The sequence below is a fragment of the Papilio xuthus genome, unplaced genomic scaffold (assembly GCF_000836235.2).
Source record: "Papilio xuthus unplaced genomic scaffold, Pxut_1.1 DF824655.1, whole genome shotgun sequence".
Lineage (NCBI taxonomy): Eukaryota > Metazoa > Arthropoda > Insecta > Lepidoptera > Papilionidae > Papilio > Papilio xuthus.
Genome location: NW_013533994.1, coordinates 829,515 through 851,294, shown reverse-complemented (window position 1 = coordinate 851,294; position 21,780 = coordinate 829,515). Strand labels below are relative to the sequence as shown.

The 21,780-nt window shown below is 36.6% G+C and overlaps 1 protein-coding gene across 1 annotated transcript; it reads right to left on the bottom strand.

The window, feature by feature from the left end:
* Nucleotides 1–150: 150 nt before the first annotated feature.
* On the bottom strand, nt 151–21,702 carry vkg (Collagen alpha-1(IV) chain viking). Its single transcript, XM_013325559.1, has 15 exons — nt 21,579–21,702; nt 8,666–8,851; nt 8,530–8,574; nt 8,047–8,331; nt 7,719–7,967; nt 6,859–7,642; nt 6,266–6,526; nt 5,571–5,793; nt 5,108–5,223; nt 4,531–4,931; nt 2,240–4,310; nt 1,781–1,958; nt 1,468–1,582; nt 1,133–1,353; nt 151–796 (listed from the first exon to the last, which is right to left on the bottom strand). Exons 1-15 carry the CDS (start codon nt 21,669–21,671, stop codon nt 601–603), a joined length of 5,424 nt encoding a protein of 1,807 aa, XP_013181013.1. The 5' UTR covers nt 21,672–21,702; the 3' UTR covers nt 151–600.
* Nucleotides 21,703–21,780: the final 78 nt, after the last annotated feature.

Sequence of the window (21,780 nt, the reverse complement as noted above, 5' to 3'; positions counted from 1 at the left end):
ATTAAGATTAATTCACCAATTGTTTACCTGGGAAATTCACTTTCAGATGAACGAAACATATGTTGTAGTGTCACCCGTTCATGTTTCGTTTCTGGCGGAATAGATTGAAGGAAGGAAAACGGATTTTATAAAAAGTATTAAAGAAACAAATTCTTACATATTATTTTATTAACCTACAAATATATTCGTTATAATATGTTATTATTATTTACAAAATTCGGGCGTTTTAAACGACTTCCAGATACAAAACGGGTTCTTTGTATCCCTAAACGACAGTGGAAAATAATTCATTAAATCACTAAATTTAAATGTAGAGATGAATATTTAAACACATAATACATTCATATTCACGAGGTAATTGTAACATACAACGCTCTGTCATTCGTCTACAACATATTCAAGGTTCCTTGTACTTTCACGTTTATCCATAACTATGTAAAATGCTAGTTTAATTGCAAAATCTAAAATATTCTTTGAAACATAGAAAAACTATAATTTATTATAATACAAAGATGGCAGTGACAGTGAGATTTTATTAATGTTTAAAATCATTGTTGTAAGCACTTCAATTACAGTTTATGGCAGGGGAGTGATGGGGAGTTATGTGGTGACTTGCTTGTAGACTCTGATGGGCTGACGTCTGCCGCGAGGGTTGAGGTACCTGCGGCCGTAGGGTCTGCGGCCCGCGGGGTAGTACGGCCGCCGGCGCACCACCTCGTTGGGCACCGAGCGCACATCGCCGCCCTGGTAGACGCCGTCCGGCGGGCCCGGGAGTCGTCTCATGCACACCGAACATCTTGAATACAAATTAAATACGTAAATATACACACTCAAATTATTATTTAGGCACCAAAAGATTAACGGTTCAGAGTACGGACATCCAAGGATCGTGGGATCGAATTCCTCATTCGGTATCGGGTATTGTCGCGATATCCTAGCATAGGCATATCCAAAAAATATTAGTCAATTCATTTCAATAATCTACTAATATTTAATGTATAAAACTAAAGTATGTCCATCAGCATATTGCTACGAAGGAATTAAATTGCCTAAAACTTAGTGAGAGGGTACTTGGAATTATTTTACTGATTAGGTATGAATAATAATTGTCTTTTAGTATCATTGTACGTACCTGCTAACTTTAGTGATTTTATCTTCCTTAAGTGTTTGTTGTTCGGGCCGCAAGAACATTCTGTTATCGTCAATGGTCGACAGCCAGTAGGAGACTGCGGTGGCGAAGTAGTTACAGCGTCCCAGTCCATTACATTCTATAAATGGCCGCGTGCGGAACTCGCGGAGGCAGGATCCAGGTGAAATTAGACTTTGTCCGGCTGCGTCGGCACCTGCCGTGTGCTGCACAACAAAAACAAATTAACATCAAGTAAGTACAACTTAATATCTCGTTCCGTCAACGTCCAATTAAATTAGAGTAGAGTTAAAATTTGTCCTTGCTTAGTTGAATCTTACCATTAAAAAGCTGTATCCAATCCATAATTCATCCCAACCCTGTGGACAAGTTGGCACTTCACTACTTTGACTATGTATGGCGATTGTTCGTGTCGATGTCTCACATACTTGACATCTGAAACATTAAAATATTTTACAATTATTTAAAGCTAATTAATTTACGTAAAATAAAAAAATAAAACAGCGGGCGCGGGTCCGATGTAGACAAAAACTAATAAACTTTATTTACTGGCCCGCATTTACCTCGAGAATTTTTTGTTATTTCCAATTTGTTTTTGGCTATTTTCGCCCATAATTCATAGGAAATACTAACCTCGATATGTAAGAGCCGACATCTCTAGCTTGAATAGGTTTCATGGCTATGGGCATGGGCTCCGGCGTAGACAGCCAGAAACTATAATCCTCGCGTTGAGCAAAGTCACAAACATTGTTAAGATTGCAGAACATGTAGGGCATGGTTGAGAACTTTCGAAGGCAACTCCCAGGTGCTCCTGTTTAAAAAGAATTTATTTTATTTATGACTATATCCATTTGCTTACATATTTTTATAAAGTACATTTTATTCATTAGCGATAGATATTGTGACATCGAACAACATTAAAGTTTACCTAATAAATACGCTAAAGCCATATGTACTACAACACATTAATTAAATTGTTGCGGTTAATTTTATTTACATAGAATATGTAATATATCTTTATAAAATTTTTAGTCGTCAGTAAAATCCTTTTTATTACTTGCTTGTATCATATATTATTAAAAGAATTCTCACCTAAATCTTGGCCGTGTGCTTTTGCATTTGCAACTATATGTATAAGGGAGAATCCTTCCCAGAGAGGTGATGTTCCCGCTGGGCATTGTGGAATCATTCTGGTTTGTGAATGTACCGTGAAGTAAAAACCCCGCGACTTCGGTATCGGCGGTGGTGGCGCAGGCCTTCCCGGAGGCCCGGGAGCTCCACGTTGTCCTTCATAACCTTCATATCCTATAATTCCTTTTATTCCTTGTGCGCCTTGAAGTCCTGGAAGCCCTACGGAGCCCATTAAACCGATATCTCCTCTTTCACCTTTAGCACCGAATACTCCATTACGTCCATTTGGACCCGGCGGACCATCTGAACCGCGACGTCCAGGAAATCCAGGAGGACCAGTATCACCTATAGGACCGGGTAATATTTCTGATGGATGAATAGTTTTGCCTTTATCACCTTTCATTCCTCTTGATCCTTTAATCCCCGGCATGCCTCGCCACCCTTCTTCTCCTCTTTCTCCTTTAATACCCTTAGCACCTTGCATACCAGTATAGCCGTCGAATCCAGCATCACCCATATCACCCTTAATGCCTTGATATCCCTTGAACCCTTGCCATCCTTGATCGCCTCTCGCACCCTTAGCACTAAAGGAAGATCCAGTTTCACCTACATCTCCTGGTTTTCCCTGTAATCCAGGAATACCTTCCATTCCTCTTGGTCCAGGTTTTCCGGGGTTTCCTTGTCTGCCTGGAAATCCGTCCATACCTACGAAACCTTTTGGGCCCTGAAAACTTAATCCTGGTGGTCCACGTTCACCAATAGGACCGGTTACACCATATTCACCAGGAGCACCTTTTTGTCCCATTGGTCCAGGCCATCCGGGAAGTCCATCAAATCCAGCTCTACCTTTTTGTCCTCTCTCAGCATTAATGCCATCTAATCCAGGCAATCCTGGTGGTCCCTGATCTCCTACTTGCCCCTTTTCTCCTGGTAGTCCGTCTTCACCAGTCATACCAACAATACCAATTTCACCACGTTCTCCTTTAATTCCTTTTATTCCGAAAAAGCCGTCGTCTCCTGGTGGTCCTTTAGGTCCAGGTATTCCATCAATTCCAATGTTTCCAATATCTCCCTTTGTAGCCGGTAAACGGGTACTTATACCCCTCTCTCCTCGTTCTCCTTTGAAACCCATTTCGCCTTTAACTCCTATTGGGCCTTGCCAGCCCTCATCTCCGGGAAGACCTGGTCTACCTATAAAGCCAGGCTCTCCTTCCTTTCCTAAATCTCCTTTTTCTCCGGTTGCGCCAACAAGACCAGGCCTTCCCATCAAACCCTTCACACCTAGTAATCCATTTCTTCCTGGTAGTCCTGGATTGCCTGGATAACCTTTGTCACCAATATCACCGGGAGGTCCATCGATCCCGTTGGAGCCAAATTCGCCTTTTGGTCCACTGAAACCAGGATTACCTTGTGGTCCAGGCTCTCCTTGTTCCCCTTTTATACCTGGGTATCCTCCAATAGCTAACCCAGGGTTTCCTTCGTCTCCTTTTGACCCTTTGAGTCCGAAAATGCCAGGTTTACCAGATGCTCCCTCTATGCCTGGTTCTCCAACGTCGCCTTTCATTCCTATTAATGCATTTTCACCCCGCAAACCTTGTAAACCGGGGAGTCCTTCGTCTCCTCGGATTCCTTTGATCCCTCTTAAACCATCTAGACCGGGTAATCCTGCTAAGCCCTGGTCGCCTCTATAACCCTTAACTCCTTCAGGTCCTGGCGGACCTGGCTTACCGGGCTGTCCTGGATATCCTTGTGCTCCAGCCTCACCTCTATCTCCAATTTCACCTTGAGATCCAGGTGTTCCCATAACTCCTGGGAAGCCGGGGAATCCAACTGGTCCTATATCTCCAGTCCATCCGCGAAAACCAACGCGACCAGCTTCTCCTTTTACGCCTTTAGGTCCGACGTCACCTTGTATGCCGTTTAAACCTTGCAAACCAGGTTCACCAATTTGACCCATGGGGCCAGGGAATCCGGATCGTCCAGGTATTCCTGGAGCACCCTGAATTTGGATACCGGGTAGGCCCTTTCGACCCTAGAAATATAAAATGTAAAAAATTTAGAGAATTCAGTTTAAAACATCTTTAAACAGCTTTAAACTTACAGACGGGAGTTCAAAATAATGTATAAAATAGTTAGTGATAATAAATCCATTCAAATAGTATGACGACTGGTATGACAGAAATAAAAGCAGACATAAAAACCTCAGAAGTAAAATGTTTTATGAATAACATTTATTGGTAAATACTACTTACAGGTGGTCCTCGTGGTCCATCCGGGCCCATGTCGCCGTGAGTTCCAGTGATGCCTTTAATTCCCATGATACCGGCGCGACCAGGCGTGCCTGGGTACCCTGGTTCACCCACATCACCCCGTTCTCCACGATAGCCATCTATACCTCGCTCACCAAAAATTGTAGCAAGGCCAACATTGCCTCTTGATCCTTTATGCCCTTTATTGCCTCCAAATCCGGGGAGTCCATGTTGACCACGTGTACCCGGTTCTCCACTAGGACCTATTTCTCCTTTTTCGCCAACAAATCCTTTTATTCCGACAGGGCCTTGTATAGATCTCCCTGGAAGCCCCTCGTCACCGGGAATACCCCTAAACCCGTCGTATCCCATATCGCCACGGTCTCCTTTTCTTCCGCGATAACCTAAAAATATAATAATTTATTTTTAGGAAGCATTCATGTTATTAGCAAGATCTACTTACTATTATAATTCTACGTATTGACCTTGTTATAAAGTTCACATGCAGGAATCATTTTAATAAGTGTAAGGCAGGCGAGAACGCCAAATGCAGATTGACTGGAGAGTCGTCGAGACAAACCTTTTATCCCTTGAACTCCAGGAGGTCCTCGTTCACCCTTAGCATTAATACCGTTTGCTACGGATTCACCGACCTCTCCGGGCTGGCCAGGTTCTCCGACCTCTCCGTGTTGGCCTCTGAAATGTGTACATGTATATTATTCTGTCACAAATAACTCAATATATTTTTGGTGAAACAATTTGCTTTAATCGGAAGGAACTTTGCCATTTTAAACTTGAACATAAAATTATTAAAATATTTTAATGTAACCTAGAACCTTTCATAAAGTCTATCTACATAATGAACCAGTAAGTGCCGCCTTAGTAAAGTATATTTATTTAAGTGCGTATTTATATATAACTTTAGTTTTCCTGGATTATCAATTTCACACTTGATAAAACATGGGTTGATATTGATAATTTATATTGCGTACAGATTATTTTATTTAATGTTGAAAATTTTTAAATAGGTGCATTTGATTTACTTAATGCCAGCTTCTCCCTTGTCTCCACGCAGAAAAGCTATGGGTATATCAGCCGCCGCGCCGGGCCACCCGGGAGCGCCGTCTCTCCCTCTTGATCCGTTTCGTCCTGGCAGTCCAGGTTCACCGAAGTCTCCACTCCTTCCCTTAATACCGGGTGGACCTTCGTCCCCTCTGAGTCCAGGCCAACCTCCATCTCCGGGCAGTCCGGGGAAACCTATGAAGCCTATTTAAAAAAGTCAGGTAAATTAATAATTAATTTCAAAATGTATTTTTGCACTTAGTGATTTTAGTGTTTTGTGTGTATTTTAAAGAAATTGAAATTGATGAAAAATGTTTTGATTTTAAGTCGAGGTTATTTTTTTGCGCAACTCAGGACGTAAATATTTTTGTGAATTTAATATGTCCAGAGTATGTATGTTTGTTCCTATATCATAATTTTGTCATCTACCCGATTTTAACAACTGAGGTGTTATTCGATGGGTACTTTTAATGTTTTTCTTTTAGTTTAGGTGTAACTATTGATTTTTCAATCAAAAGTATCGGTTAATTGCTTCAAATTAGCCTGTAAAGCACTTTTTGTCGACAATGCCCATGAGCTATAATCAGTGAGGTTATATATATGTACTTTAAAGATATATGTGTTTTTTTTAAAACGTACGTCATATTTTATTGTTTCATTAAATCCATGCTCTTACCTATGTCCCCTGGAGGACCTCTTTCTGCTAAGGTCAAGTCCAGTGGTGGACGAATAAGCTTCCCCTTTTGACCTTTTAGTCCTTGTGGTCCCGCCATACCAGATTGTCCTTTGTTTCCCTTTACACCCTTGGCACCAGGTATGCCAGATGTACCTGGCAAACCTGTTTGGCCTCGTGCTCCTGGCAATCCTTCAAATCCTGGATACCCTTTTTGTCCTGGAAATCCGCTGTCGCCCCTTTGCCCCTTAGGTCCTGGGAAACCTGTATTAGATGAAAAAATAGTATTGTAATAACATTAACTCTTGAGTTTAAATATTAAAAAAGTGATTGTTGGCCTACAAGTAAGTTAGCATTCTAATCAGTTAGTAAAACAATAGTGATGTCAATTTTACAACAAATTGCGTATAAGTTTATCACTAGAGGTCACAAGATAATGTAATTATAACTTTTAGGACTAATAAGTACATCTTTCTGGTAAACTCATAAAGAGGAACAAAATAAAGTGTATACATAATACCTAAAGTATTGATGTAGGTTAATAAATATCCTGAAGATAATTACTTTATAACTACAAAAATTCAATAATTACTTGCCTGATTGACAGAATGGGCAATCGTCCCCTCTCACTCCTTTCAAGCCCGGAAATCCTGGTCGGCCAGGAGTGCCAGGGTCACCAACCATACCAGGTGGTCCTGGTGGTCCAGTGTCTCCTTGTGGTCCCATTCCGTGCACTCCACGGCCAGGATAGCCCGGTTGACCCAGAAAGCCAGGTTCACCTCTATCTCCTCTTGGTCCAGGGACACCGTCAGTGCCAGGCATGCCGTCTTCACCCTCAGGACCTTTGACTGTTGCTCCTTTAAATCCTTTTGGACCTAATGTACCAGGTAATCCTTGAAAACCTGAAGGGCCTCGAGGTCCAGGTAGTCCTTTGCGTCCGTCGCTCCCTGGTTCTCCTTTGGGAGAAATTCCTGGGTTACCTACCCTTCCCGGAAATCCTTTAACACCTGGATAACCAGGTGGTCCCATTATGCCGGGTAATCCTTTCAATCCGTCAATTCCTGGGGCTCCCTGAGGTCCCATATAACCCACCGGACCCTGCGGTCCTTGAGCACCAGGTAGTAAAGGTTCATTTAAACTTTCATCGAAAATTCCGGGTTCACCCATAGGTCCTTGCTCTCCAGGAATTCCTGGCCTGCCATCTTCCCCAGGCCCGCCTGGTGTCCCATCTTCACCGTCTAAACCTAGAAATCCAGGTGCACCTTTATCTCCCTTAGGTCCTGGAGGCCCGTCTTTTCCTCTACGACCAGGTTTTCCTCTGGAACCATCTTCACCTTGATCTCCTTTGTAACCTTGTGGACCATTTAGACCATATGGACCCTAAATGCATAAAAGAGTGAGAATATATTAAATTGAACCACAACGACTAGTTATAATCTTTAAATATTTTACTTACCATTTGACCTCTTGAACCTATTTCTCCTTTTAGTCCTTTTACACCTTGCATTCCTTTAAGTCCTTTCTCACCTTTGTCCCCCCTAGCTACAATGCTTAAATTGTGTTTAAAAGTGTCTATGTTGAGTATGGTAGCTGGTCTTCCAGGTTCACCGATTTCTCCTTGATCTCCTTTTATTCCCGGTGGCCCCACCGTAATATCACCTGGATCTCCTCTGTAACCTGGTTCTCCTTTGATACCCATTATACCCTAAACAAAAAGTTTTTTTTTATTTATGTGTAGTTTGTAGGATACAGTATGAGAGACGCTTAGATTAACATAAAATTACCTCGTCACCTTCTTCACCGCGGAGACCACTGTCTCCTCTCCAACCCATAGGACCGGAAGGTCCTGGTAAGCCAGGTCTACCAGGCTCGCCCATTATTCCTTTTGCGCCCCTTGAGTTGACTCCTCCTTCACCAGCTAAACCTTGTGATCCTTTTTCTCCATACGGTCCGGGCAGTCCTCTCTCTCCGGGAGGACCTTGCCTTCCGGGTGGTCCAACCACACCGTCGACGCCGCTACATCCGTCGAAACCAGCAACGCCTCGAATTCCTTCCAATCCATGTGGTCCCTTAACGTTTTTATTTAATTATAGTACATCGTATAAAATGAATATACATAACGACGTCAACGTGACTGCATACACGTTGCGGGATTTCTACAATGTCTCATTAATGTGTTACCTGGTCCATTTTTGTCTTTTTATGGACTGTTTCTTATACACCCGAAATTACTCATCAAGAAATCTGTTATATAAATTCTAATTTACCTGAGGTCCTGTGTATCCCCTTATTCCGTAGGGTCCGTCCGCTCCCTATAAATTCAAATTAGTAAATATATTATATAACATATATTTATAAACAATTTATTTTGTTGACATAATATGTACATAGTATTTGATTTACCCGTTCGCCTTTGTCACCGACGTCTCCTTTCTCGCCCCAGTCGCCTGGTTCCCCTTGTATGCCGAGCCGGCCCTCTGGGCCATCGTCACCGTAGTCCCCTTGCAGGCCAGGGATACCAGGGGGGCCGGAATCCCCGCGGTCTCCCTTCAGACCAGAACAGTCGCATACTGTCTGATTGCACACCACCTAATGACAAAAATAGAAAAATGAACAAGCAATCGGCAGTGATAAGTATTATAATTAGATCATCGAATAAGAAATGTCCAATGGTAATTTTTCATACGGGACTATATGATTTTTTTGGGATTACAATTCCTTTTGAAATCTTTGGTTATGGCATACTACGTATAGAAAAATTGAGCTTGAAGGTTCAATGCAATTTGGACGTCTTATAAAAATTACCTAAAGACATGGACACACAGTGTGTTAGGTTTCAACACGTAATATATAGGTATTTAATTCGGCTAATATTGTAGAGGAAAAACAGCACAATTAAAGTTGACGAAGACCCTAAATCACAGCTACATATTTTGATAAAAAAATGAAGTAAATAAATCAAGTATAAACTTGATTAAATAAATAAATCACAAAAGAGTGATTGGGACCATAGGGGGAGGCGTAATGTTCGTGCCTTATCACAGCACCTCTGACATACATAAAGCGACCAGAACAAGTAGAAGACTTACACTTCCTATTTCTTAGTAGAGCATGAAGATTAGTAACGACTGTATAAGTGTAATCGTGGCTTTCCACTGCTGAAACCTTTGCTTTGAGGATGCCATCCCATTTTTGTAGTAGTGTAATAACACAAAAAATAAATTATATAATTAATTATTAAATACAACTATAATAAAAGTATACTGCATTTAAGTAGCAAATCTTGTGGGAGAAAGTACCGCTCTTCAATATAAAATTATATAAAGGCATTAGAAATACGTATATCTCCAACAAATTGGTTTACTTTACAATTTGTTGATACTTATTCGAATTTGAACTGACGAAGTTCACAAACGGACGGTGACATTTACCATACTTTCGATTAATTATAAGTAAGGCAAACAACATGCACGTGTTACCTAACAATACCTAGTAGAGAAGTGCTGGGTAAAATATTTTAGCTTGTATGTTATCGAATGACGCGGTGAAATAAGAGCTGTTTGAGGTCCCATACATTCCATTAATAGCTACCAGTTTGTAACGTATGTATTTAAAGTACAAATTATTAATTACAAACGCAGATATTAAGTTTGGTAGAGTTTGTAATAACATCTTTTACGCGAACGGACGGAGGGCTTAACCGGTGTACCACAACCACACAGAACTTAGGCGTAAAGTGCGGGTTATCCCGCGTTTTACCTGATGGGTTGGCGTGCCGAAGGCCTAATTTAGTATGCTCTCCCCTTCGACATTCTTCTTATAGGGTAAGCATGGAATGGGTAGGTGACAAAGGAGTGGTAGTAAAGGAAAGAAAATGTTATCTCCTCGTTGCCTCCGTTGTCCATTACAGTTACGCGCCTTGCATTTTCAGTTATCGATGGGCAACAGCAACTTTTTTGAGGACACTTTATTTAGCGAAATAAAGTGTCCGCCATAAAGAGTACAAGCCTACATTTATTACTATTTATAATACATACATATATACTCTAATCTACAGACTACATACTCTATTCTACAGATATCGGTTACTAATACTCTGTATATTCTTTCTTTAGTCACTTGACTGTTAGATATCTCTATCTTTTCATCCATTCCCTACATTGGCTCATCATTCATTATGTATACGTGTTAAGCAATAACTTTTCTAATAACAACCATATAAATTGAATATTCCATATGATTTAAATCAGCGGATATAAAAACAGGACAATTAAATTACACTAATGTTATATGCGAACATTGAGTGCAATTACTTTGCTTTTAATTGTTGCCCGAAATGGATTTTGCAGTGTGGTGTTTGAAGAATGATGTCAGCGTCAAATTACATCATTCCTCGAGCTCGTTCGTCTACGAGTTAGATTGGCCACAGCTGCTATAAAATTTAAAACAAATATGTCGCAGATCATTTTATGTTAACAGCCAAATTGGGTCAAAAGAGCACAATACATCATCATTGTTAATCGTACAATCTTTGCAATCATTTGAATGCATCACTAGCTGTGCCTTTCGGATTCACTCGTTTTTAGATACTCTAATCTTACCAATATTATAAATGCGAATGTTTAGATGGATGGATGGATATTTGTTTGAAGGTAATCTCCGGAAGGGCTGAACGGATCTCGGAACATAGTCTGGACGATAACATAGGCTATTAATTTTGTTTATTTTTACTGCGCAAGGACGCAGTCGCGAGCGACTGCTAGTATAGATAATATTGGAGCTGTCAATTGGAGTAGGTTTCTAACAAAAACAGATACATTGGTTTTATCAATTAGACATAATGATTTTAAAGAATGTGCTTGCGTGGCTAAATAATCCGTATCATGTTATTGTTAGACCAATCTTGCCTTATTTGGTTCTGTTACGTGGAATTCGGGAACACGAGACATTGTCACCGTTTATTAAAAAGTGCCGTCGAAACAATATCAATTTGCAGTCGACGCTTAGACGCCTGAGTTTGTATGACCGCGCATTGTAATAGAATTGCACTCGTTAGCGACACTATAATAAATTCTTAAACGAATGATTTATTACCACCTTCAATCTTTCTATATATATTATGAAACAATAGACTAATGAATGATACAATGATGAACCAATTTAAAAATGACCATGAAAATTATATCTTTACTTTTAAACTTTGTGGGTTAGTAACATTGATAATAGGTAACAACTACTATTATGTCCGATTACAAATTTTAACGTCTATATTTTGACTTAATTATTTGTAACAGGTTTTGCAATAGTATAACAGACATGTAGGAGGATCGATAATTCGTCATTGTATAACCCTTTCTTTAACTTCAAAGCCCAACCTTTACCTTCCTTTTCTCACTTCCTGTCAATTTGTCTATGCTCACTTATAAATGATAGTGACATATTAAGTTGTTTCTTTGTAAATATGATGTATTCGTAAAAATAATTGCGCAAGCGCGAGTTGAGTGGTGGATTGTGTTCTGGGGTCGCGGGAGGAGCGCCGCGACGCCGCCTCACCGCTTCCGGGCAGAGAGCGCGTGGGCGCCGCGGCCGGACGCACCGCCCGTCGCCGCTCTGACCTCATCATTAACATCATCTGATACCCCGCTTTATCATCCCAACCACCGATTGTTTTCAAACAAATTAATTCAACCATATCAAACATCATTTTTGCCAATAAATATTATTCAAAAGCGAACAATTAGTTAAAGGAAAATGCTACTAATTTGTTAACGATAGTCCGGAGGCAAGGCAAGTACTTATCGTTTTTTTTTCTGTCCCCTCCTCTTTCTGTTTTTGCAACGCGGCGTTTTTCAGTTGCGAGTACTTTTTAAAAGTAGTTCTTTATTTATTGTACCTTTTTGATTAAGGTTTTGCAAAGCCTAAAAACATATAATAATCACAAAATATGTGTTAGTCGATTATATTTTTATACGTGCTTATAAATACAGTAAAACAATTTATTCAATTGTCAGATATATCGACAGGGTTATTGGTGTCGAGAAATTAAGTTCATAGCAAGTCTTTTTATTTATAAATCGAGATGATATTATGTCGTAATGTGGCTGGCACTTGACATCAAGCATAATTCATTATGATGCATGTAGGTATTACAGAAGCGAGCGATTATAGAGCGAATGAGTCATCAGTTTCAATTCAAGGAACGGACTGGATAAACAATCATTGCAGTGTCCCAGGCGATAACGGCCGTTCGCACATCCCGCTAGCCCGCGCCCCGCCACTCCCCGCTACGCCGCGCACACACGCTACCCCTCACGTCAACACGTGTATTGCAACATACCCCTCCTCTTCCCTCCCTTTCCATCTACTGATACATATAACATTATAGTAACAACTTGATTGTACGTCTATATATTTTACATTATCATTTTCATTTAATAAGTATCTATCTACTGTTTATAGCTATCATTTCTATCACTGGCCAGTAACAATGTAGGCTGAAATTATGTTTTTATTAGTAAATACATTTAGGAAAACGTTGAAGACAGAAAGAAAGTACGGTGTGGAACTTACCTAGGTCTTAAGTATTAGAATACAAAAAAAATGTATAGTATATTATTTAGAACATGTTAAGCTATGCTATCATTAATTAACTAGACATATTCCAGCAATTCTAATTGTTCCTAAACATTGTATTTGTTAAAAACATGGAAATTTTCTACTGTAAATAAAACAAAGAAATGTAATTGTTTTATTTTGTGCTGTTCATAGGAATAAGGTAAAAGCTTAAAAAAAGCTCTGCTTCACGCCAAGGTGCGTGAAACGATAGTTTGATGTTTAACTCAGCAACCAATTTTTAGTCATTTCACTTATTTTCGCGGCGAATAAATATAGATTAGCATATACATTGAAAGTTTACTTGTATTGAATATAAGGTAAGCGCATTTATTTAGATTGGATGGACCAATGGTAGTACTAAATAAACGTAACGATAAAAACTAACAATTATATGCATATTTGTAATAAAGTTATTTTATCTTTTTATACATTTAGATGACCTTTATAGAGGACACCTTATCACCACTGTTAACCTTCCGGGTTTGAATCTTTGGAGGCTACTTAATGAATTTAAAACACAGCTACAAAGTGACTTAAAATATAATACAGTGATACGGCTCATCTTTAACTCCTTTACATTATCTTTTTCTTATTCTAGTTTTTAAATAAATAAATAAAAAAAATCTTAATCTAGTAAATTAAGAAAAGCTTTTTATTATATCTACAGAAATTACATCTTTCATTTATTTGAAGTTTGCTTAAAATTCAGACTTTTGGAATTAGAATAAAGGCTGAATATTTCGAATAGGTTGAATATATCGTGATATAGTCAATAATTTGTAAATTTAAATGTAATACCATAGAAACTAAATGAATATCTCGTTATCTATATCGCGAATTGCTGCATTAAGTGTAAACAAAGTTTCAGAAGAGAATTATATGAATAACATTACTTGCAGTATCACAACAAGATAAATCATAATCTATTATTAAATATGACTACCTATGTCAAAAGTTAAAAAATATAACGGCCAGTTCTTGTTTACGAGCAACTCGCCGGAATCCGGTGACCCCGTCCGCAGTTTAATGTGTTCCCGATACAGGCCCGCGCAATCTTGCTCGACGATGAAATTAAACAACATTAATATTATATTATTTAATATTAAATTATAATAAATATTTCATACTACCTAACCAGTGTGCGTTAACGACACATGACATATTTTGTTGTACAATATAAAGTATGAAGTGCAAAATATTTGTTGCTATTTATTTTAAATATACTATAAATCTACGGGTAACAAATGCTTAGTAGACTGATTTGATAACATAAAATTCGTATTCCAATAAATAGGTAATGAAATTAATTGTGTTCATGTTCTTATTTTACTAATTTAAAAACTTCTTGTTATAACGATTTCTTGTAAAAAGATGAAAGTGAGTCGTAGATCATGCGTAGACTATCGCGGTAAAGTTTCCACGCTGTCAATGAGTGTACACTAGTGTCAGCGATTCGTTCTAAATATAGTCGGGCAATATAGCCGTTCGTTCAACTGGCTTTTGTTGCCGCACTGAAACTATTGACCTATTTCACTTTACTGGAAGTAAGCAATAACTTTCAGTGCAACGTTCTCAGCTATAAAACCAACTGAGTAACTAAGGCGCAAATGTAATTCATCGCGGTCTATATGCGCGAGCTACCTGAGAACGTATTATTACTACTTCTGGATACAGTGTTTGTAGTTACGAAAAGCAAAGCAACTATAACTGTTACTGTAAACTATTATTGATTAATAAAGTACTATTTGCATATTTAATATTTGTTAAAAACAACATAAAGTTGAAACCCACAAACGGCCATTACTAAAACGATCTAATTTTTTCATTGTTTTTTTAAAGTCAATTTTAATTAATGGTAAGTTTTTTTTTTGATTTAGCATTTTTATTTCAGTATTTAGTTTTTGGTGTTCTATGGTGATGTTAAATAGGTTGATGATCCGCATCAGACACTGTACGCTTCTTATGTAATTACTGTGAAAGCTTCAGGTTACCCCTGAATACTATTTAGTAACTTTTGTGCTTAATTATTATATTACCATTTAGTAACTAGCGTGAGATAATAGTCGCAACTTGTAATTTTACAATCGGCATTCTTCTGCAATTAATTGATGATATGTATTGTTGAGAACGATATCAATAATTATAAAACTAAATGAGGAACGTCAGTTACTTCCTCTTGGGTTCAATGTTCTGGGCTACGTCGTAATGGCGATAAAAGCGACTGCGAGTACGACTACAATCGCCCAGGATAATGTCATCACATTGACATCGCGGTAACATCTAAACAATGTTTTGCTCCCATGACTCAGCGACCATCTTAGCATTATTATAAATATAAAAAAATATTACCGTACAAATACTGATACGAAATAAAAAAAAATATTTACTTAGAGTTCTTTATACCGTCTTTCAAGAAGTAGTGATTTCTTAACGTTTTAAAAGTAGTGTTCAAAGTTGAGGCATTCCAGTTCTTAGATTATCCTTTGAGATTGTTTTTTTGGTATATATCCTTAGTGAATTATTAAAATGCTCGAGAAGCCTCGCGCCAACTGAACTTTGTGCTCTTAGCGTTATTACTTAATAGTTTGTTTGATCTCTTTTGAATTACGATGTACTTATTTGTTAAAATTGTTTGATGCATCTCTGGAATCTTACTGATATTATAAATGCGAATGTTTACATGGATGTATGGTTATATGCATTGATGTTTGTTATTACGTATCTCCAGAACAGCTAAACGGACCTCGCTGAAATTTGGCATAATTGTAGAACTAGTCTGGTAGACGTAGGCTACTATTTTTCAATACAAATCTCACATCAAATGAAAATGTTTATACTTAATCACAAGAATAATTGTCGGTTATGATTGCGAAATAAAAAAACATTTAGTGTATTATCTGGTGATACGATATAATGGAAGTTATAATATCATTATTTCGGCAATAATTGCAAAAATTGTGTTAAATACCAAACGACATTCTGATAACAGTTTCCTGCGGGCACGATAAGAGATGCCGCCGTATATGTCATGACCTCGTTGACGAAGCTTTGTCAATGGAAGCTGATTTTGACCTATTTTCGTCCGGATAGAGTGTCCTACTCCGAATTTGTAATTTTGCGAATACCTTACGGATGTGAGCAACCACAGGAAAGTTGAATTGCTCCCGATGGTCGCGGTATCCGTCGATAATGTTTCTATCAAAAATTTCGAAAGTATGCACAATGGACATTGGAATTAATAAAATCATTATAGTATTCTTTCCTGTGCAGGATGTCACTCTTGATAGTGATTCAGAGCATAAAACTTCAAAGTACTTATGTGCATAATATTTATTACTACACGAATTGAATGATTACGATGAAACTAAAATCTTTTTGTACACTGAGAATCATTTAAAGCAATTTAGATTAGGAAAGAAAGATTCTTTCATACGAAATATCCAGCGCTATCTTACTATTGAATGTATAATTTGGACTCATCAAAAAAAGGTTGCTATACGCGACTAGCAAAGTTGATACATATACTTTAAAAATGTATCTTTATTCATAAGAATATTTTGTATTTTGAAATTTAAAACTGTGTATTTTACTGATGTTAAACAGAATATTTAACTTCATAGACATGGACATTTTAAATAATATTAACTATTGTTTTGTTATTGATCGCAAACTTTCTTTTTATTTATGTACTTGTTATATATCGTTATATAACATAATACATGTTCTTTTTAATTTTATTTATTCTATTATCAATAAAGGCAACATCTATTTACATTTAGTCAGAGAACTTTAAAAGCCATTTAATTTTTAGATTTTGTTTAATAAAAGCCTTCTTGCAAAGTAACGTTTTAATCTTACTTCTTACAAGTATTATAAAATACATACAAAAGTTAATATGAGTGTTGAACGGATTGATGGATGGATGGATCGAAGGGGATCTTCGGAAAGGTTTAATGGATCATGATGAAATTTGACAATAACGTAGAACATAGTCGGGAAGAATACATAGGCTAATTATAAAGTTTTTTTTATTCCATGCGGACGTTGTTGCAGGCGACAGCTAGTTAGAAATAAAATAATTAAATTAAGGCATTAACCAATTATACTTAAACCACCAGGACAAAGGAAACATCAAGTTATTTATATGTTTTTTTTGTTTTCTTCTTCAATTCACCTTTTGTTAACTTATTTAAGTTATTAAGTAGGTAAGTAATATTTAACTTAGTTTGAACCGAATAGAAATGTTAGGATTAAAATAATAATAGCGAATATGAATAAACATCATAGAAATGCTTTGTTTTCCTAATTCAAAAATAGATTAATAAAAGTAACAGATATCCATTGGTTCCAAGAAGGAAATAATTAAATGAGTACAACGTTATCAAAATATAACAACTAAAATTATTTTAAGATTGAGTTTTTACCCTAAATTACGTGTTCTAAAATAGTAGTCGTCCGCGAATTTATCAAGGGTTATAACCTTTAATTGAGTTAAGTGTCCTACTGATAAGATAGTGTTCATCAACAGTATAGTTTAGTAATCTTTATAGAATAACTAGCTGTCGCTCGTGACTCCGTCCGCACGTAGTTAAAAAAACTTAGTAGCGTGTATGTTCTAGACTATGTTCTACATCTATGCCAAACAGCGTGATTTTTGCAACCGTTCTAGAAATATTTTCAAACAACATCCATCCATTTAAACATTCGCATTTAAAATATTACTAGTTGTCGGTAATATTGGTAGCCTATATATGTATGTTCTTCCAGGCTATGTTCTACATCTATGTCAAATTTCAGCGAGATACCTTCAAACAAACATCCATCCTTCCATCTAAACATTGCATTTATAATATTAGTAAGATATGTTTGATCACCATCCATAATATTATATAAAAGATATGAAAAGTGAATACCAACAAGTAATAAGCGACCGATTCGCTAATCAGTTGTTAATGAGCATCTTTTTTTAATATTAAGATGTTTTTTTAGGTCATGAGGCTACGAGATGATAACGGATTGTTGTTACCACTTGATATGTTGTACCAAATAAAAAAAAACTTAAATGATAATAGCGCAGTGCAAAGGTTACCGTAACATCAGATTGTCAAACCGAAACGGGACCTGCTTTTCATTTAAATTGTAATAAAACTTCCCGTAGTTACAATATATCATCAGTTATTAAGACTTTCAGATATTAAAATATAAATAATAAAAGTACATAGACTTTTATTGTTACTTCGTAAATTTATTGAAATGGGCACTGATTCCACTTTTTAAAATTAGTTCACTGGTCTTTATTTGATACTAGTAGTCGCCCGCGTCTTCGTCCGCACAAATAATAAATACTTAATAAATCGCCTCTGTGTTCTTCTAGTCTATGTTCTACATCTATGTCAAATTTCATCGTGATCCACGCAGCCGTTCTGGAGATACCTTCAAACAAACATCCATCCCTCTAAACATTTACATTTATAATATTAGTAAGATAAAAACTCATTTAGCCGAATATGGTGTAAAACCCATTTCTGGGCGAAAATTTTAAAATGTGAAACATAGGAATAACTCTTTATTTAAAAAAAAAAATGATCAAATATTTCATTGAGATGCGTTTCAATTTTCCATAAAAATCGAAACGGACTTCCCGGTCAACCGAATAAATACGAGTATATAAAAGACATTCATTATCATCCGATGTATCTGTTTGTTGCCAAGCTCATGGTTCCTTTTATTAATTACAATTACAGTAATAGACATTTAGGTCATTGTTATAGATTATTAAAATATTACTAAAGCTGAAAGTTTACTGGACTTTTTGTCATAAACAAAAGTCGGATGGACGTTTCTAACCACTGGTTTATATAACTGCCACGTGCAGAGACGTTAAGTGATCAAAAGGAAGCAGATTTCAGAAGATTTAATGTGATCCATTTATAATACAATAATATAAAGCGACTGTTTAGATAATCATCAAAATATTGTGCTTAAAGTACAATGTTTTATTGTCTGCAAATAGACGTTTTCAGTCATTTTTTTTTCGTCGTAAATCGTTTTTTTCCCCTTTTTTTCTGTGTTTAACAAAATTATAGATTACAAATGTTTATTTAATGTATGTAAATGTAGTGTTTCTCTAAACTATTGTCATTTTTCGATATAGTTCATTATGAAAAAGGTTTTAATTTTTTTTTCAACGATAGTCGAATTATTTTAAGATAAGTTTCTTATTGTAAAGGTCTATTACTCAAGATTCTATTTGTTTATTTTGAAGTTAATAGATGAAGTACTGAAGTGGTATTTCACAACTGTCGATAAGTCAGTAGCGTTGTGTGACGTACCCTTGAAATTATCACAGAGATTTTAATATTAAGTTTATAATTGGATGATATTAACGGAGTAGTTTTATATTTTTGATAGCCTTTGTGTCCAATTATCTTATCGCCTCAATTTTAACTTAAAAGTTATCAAATGTCATTTTTAATGAACACTGAAAACATACATCGAAATTACCATATCACATTCCGGATAATATACATTAAATAAATCAAACATTGTAACAATAATTGAAGTTTTATTAATAAACATTACTACATTTACAAAAAGTTATTATATTATAAGATTTGTTAACATAAAACTTGATTTGTTCAAATGTTTACTTTATACTTTTAAAACATAGCAATACCTGGATATTGCGACGTAATTATTAATTCTATGTTCATAGGTTACTTAACTATTTGATATTATTTAATCAGTCTGTTTTTTATAAGCATATTTTTTTTCGTTATAAATTTGAAACAGTCCATAATTTTATGAAAACTTTTATTTTAGTGTTTATAACAACTCTGTTGATTTTATTAATTTTGAAGTGTGACTATCTTAAATGGCTTCACACAATATGCTAAATAGACTCGGATAGACTGGCTACAACCAAGGGATGAAATTAGGATGCTTAACTGTCTGATTGCGTGCAACACTTAGGGTTGTTGAAGGCTAAAGCTCAGATGTGTAGACGGTGTAAATGGTTACGTAAAAATATTGGCATAGAAAATTGGAGATCAATTGTCAAGAATAGATCAATGAAATGATCATGAAAGATGGAAAATATTGCTCTACCAAGTGAAAGTTATGTAGAGTTAAAGAAGAATAATAAAGAGCCAACGAATTCTGATATCCTTCCAAATGTAGACCTATAAAAATCAAATCAAGATTTAATATAAATTATGTATAAACGTGTGTTTTCATTGTCAAAACACGAATACGAAATTTTTTTTTCGTACCGTTTTTCTCTTTGAATAAAATAAAACAGAGATAGTATGTTTTGTACCTATAGAAGTTTCAGATTGGTAATAATGTTAAAATGAGTAGAGTTCAAGTTTCTCTCTCGGGTTTTTTCACCGTGTACATGAGACAAATAGGCAACTCTTGACATCGCTTTTCTATATTTAGTACCAAATTAGATCATGAAAAATTGAAAACTCTTTTAATGTAAGTACCGAATCCCTGGTTCAGTTGTTAAACTAAAGCTCTATAGTGCGGTAGAAAATTCTTATATTTTCTTTATCGATTATGGTTATTGTTATCGATGAGTACGACCATTTGTTTGTCGTGCTTCGACTCTTTTAGCAAAGACAGCACGCTATATCTAAATCAAATAAATATTTATTTTCCAGAAAATTTTCCACACTAATTCATAATTAAGTTGCAATCTTCCGCGTGCAATACGCGTCGGTATTTTCCCTCAAATAAAAAAGGCAAGTTTTACTTAATCTGTCTTAAAATATAGACGTTCAAGAAATTCAATATTTATCAATCAGAGAAATTATAAACTCTACATCGCTCTCCTTCTAGGAATCTGAAAATTTTAGGTGGTGTTGATAGTTGGTTTCTTGTTTAGAAATTCCGTTGTTAATTTTTCAAAATTCAAAATTTCAAAATATAAAATTAGAACAAAGCCAGCACGGTCAACTTCTATAGCTGAAATATTGAAAATACAAAGACCGTTGGGGAATATAAAAGCAGAAAATTAACCAATCCAGATGTAATTTACCATTTCTAGTGGCAAATGAGCAAGGTCACCCGATGTCAAGTGACCGCGTCTGCAACTAATGCTAAAGAGTTGTTTCTAACTTACGTGGTCCCTCAATGAATTAAGAAATAGTAAAATATATTATTTTGTTTTCTTTCTTCCATCTCCTTTTCAACCCAATTAATCAACTTTTACTTTCTATTCTTTTTTTATTAGAAAAGGGACAGAGGAACAAGCGGATTAGAATTAAACTCTAAACTAAAGGAGATAACGAAACCATAGGACTCCGAATAAGAATGTAAGCTTTGACATAAAGTTTATATAAGTAAAATATGTAAGTAAATATTTAACAATAAATTAAAACATCTTATTAGAGATTTGTTTTTGTTGTAAGTTTAAGTCACGATCATGATCGTGGCAGTGAGCTTTTATGTAATGTACTGATAATGTTAAAAAGTTCAATAGGCAAGTTACTATCTCGAACAACTTCCAAGGGCTTCAGGCCCCGCAAAACAATAAGTTCAATCTACTCGATGTAACGTTTAGATGTGTTACAAATCTGAAAAATTTACAAACAAAACAGAGATCGGTAAATTGTCGCACGCGTTGATGTCTTTTTATAACAAATTCGATTGGAGTGCAATTTGGCCGAGTCATATGCTGTTATATAGTTGTACTTACGGCTGAGGTTGGCTGCGGGATCCAGTACAGCAGCAGGATGACGGTGACAAAGAGGTGGAGCACTTTGGTGCGCGCACGCGCCGGACCCGACATGGCTGCGCCGCGCTACTGGTGGCGGCGAGCGCTGCTGGCCGCCGTTAGGGCGGCGCGGGGGCAGCGCGGGGTAGTGCGGGGTGGCGCGCGGCAGGCGGGGCGGGGCGCG

Coding starts and splice junctions, on each gene's coding strand:
- vkg (XM_013325559.1), bottom strand. CDS start 21,671: ATGTCGGGTCCGGCGCGTGCGCGCACCAAAGTGCTCCACCTCTTTGTC. Junction 1,583..1,780: donor GTCGGCTCTTACATATCGAG/GTTAGTATTTCC, acceptor TTAATGTTTCAG/ATGTCAAGTATGTGAGACAT. Junction 797..1,132: donor AAAATCACTAAAGTTAGCAG/GTACGTACAATG, acceptor TTTGTATTCAAG/ATGTTCGGTGTGCATGAGAC.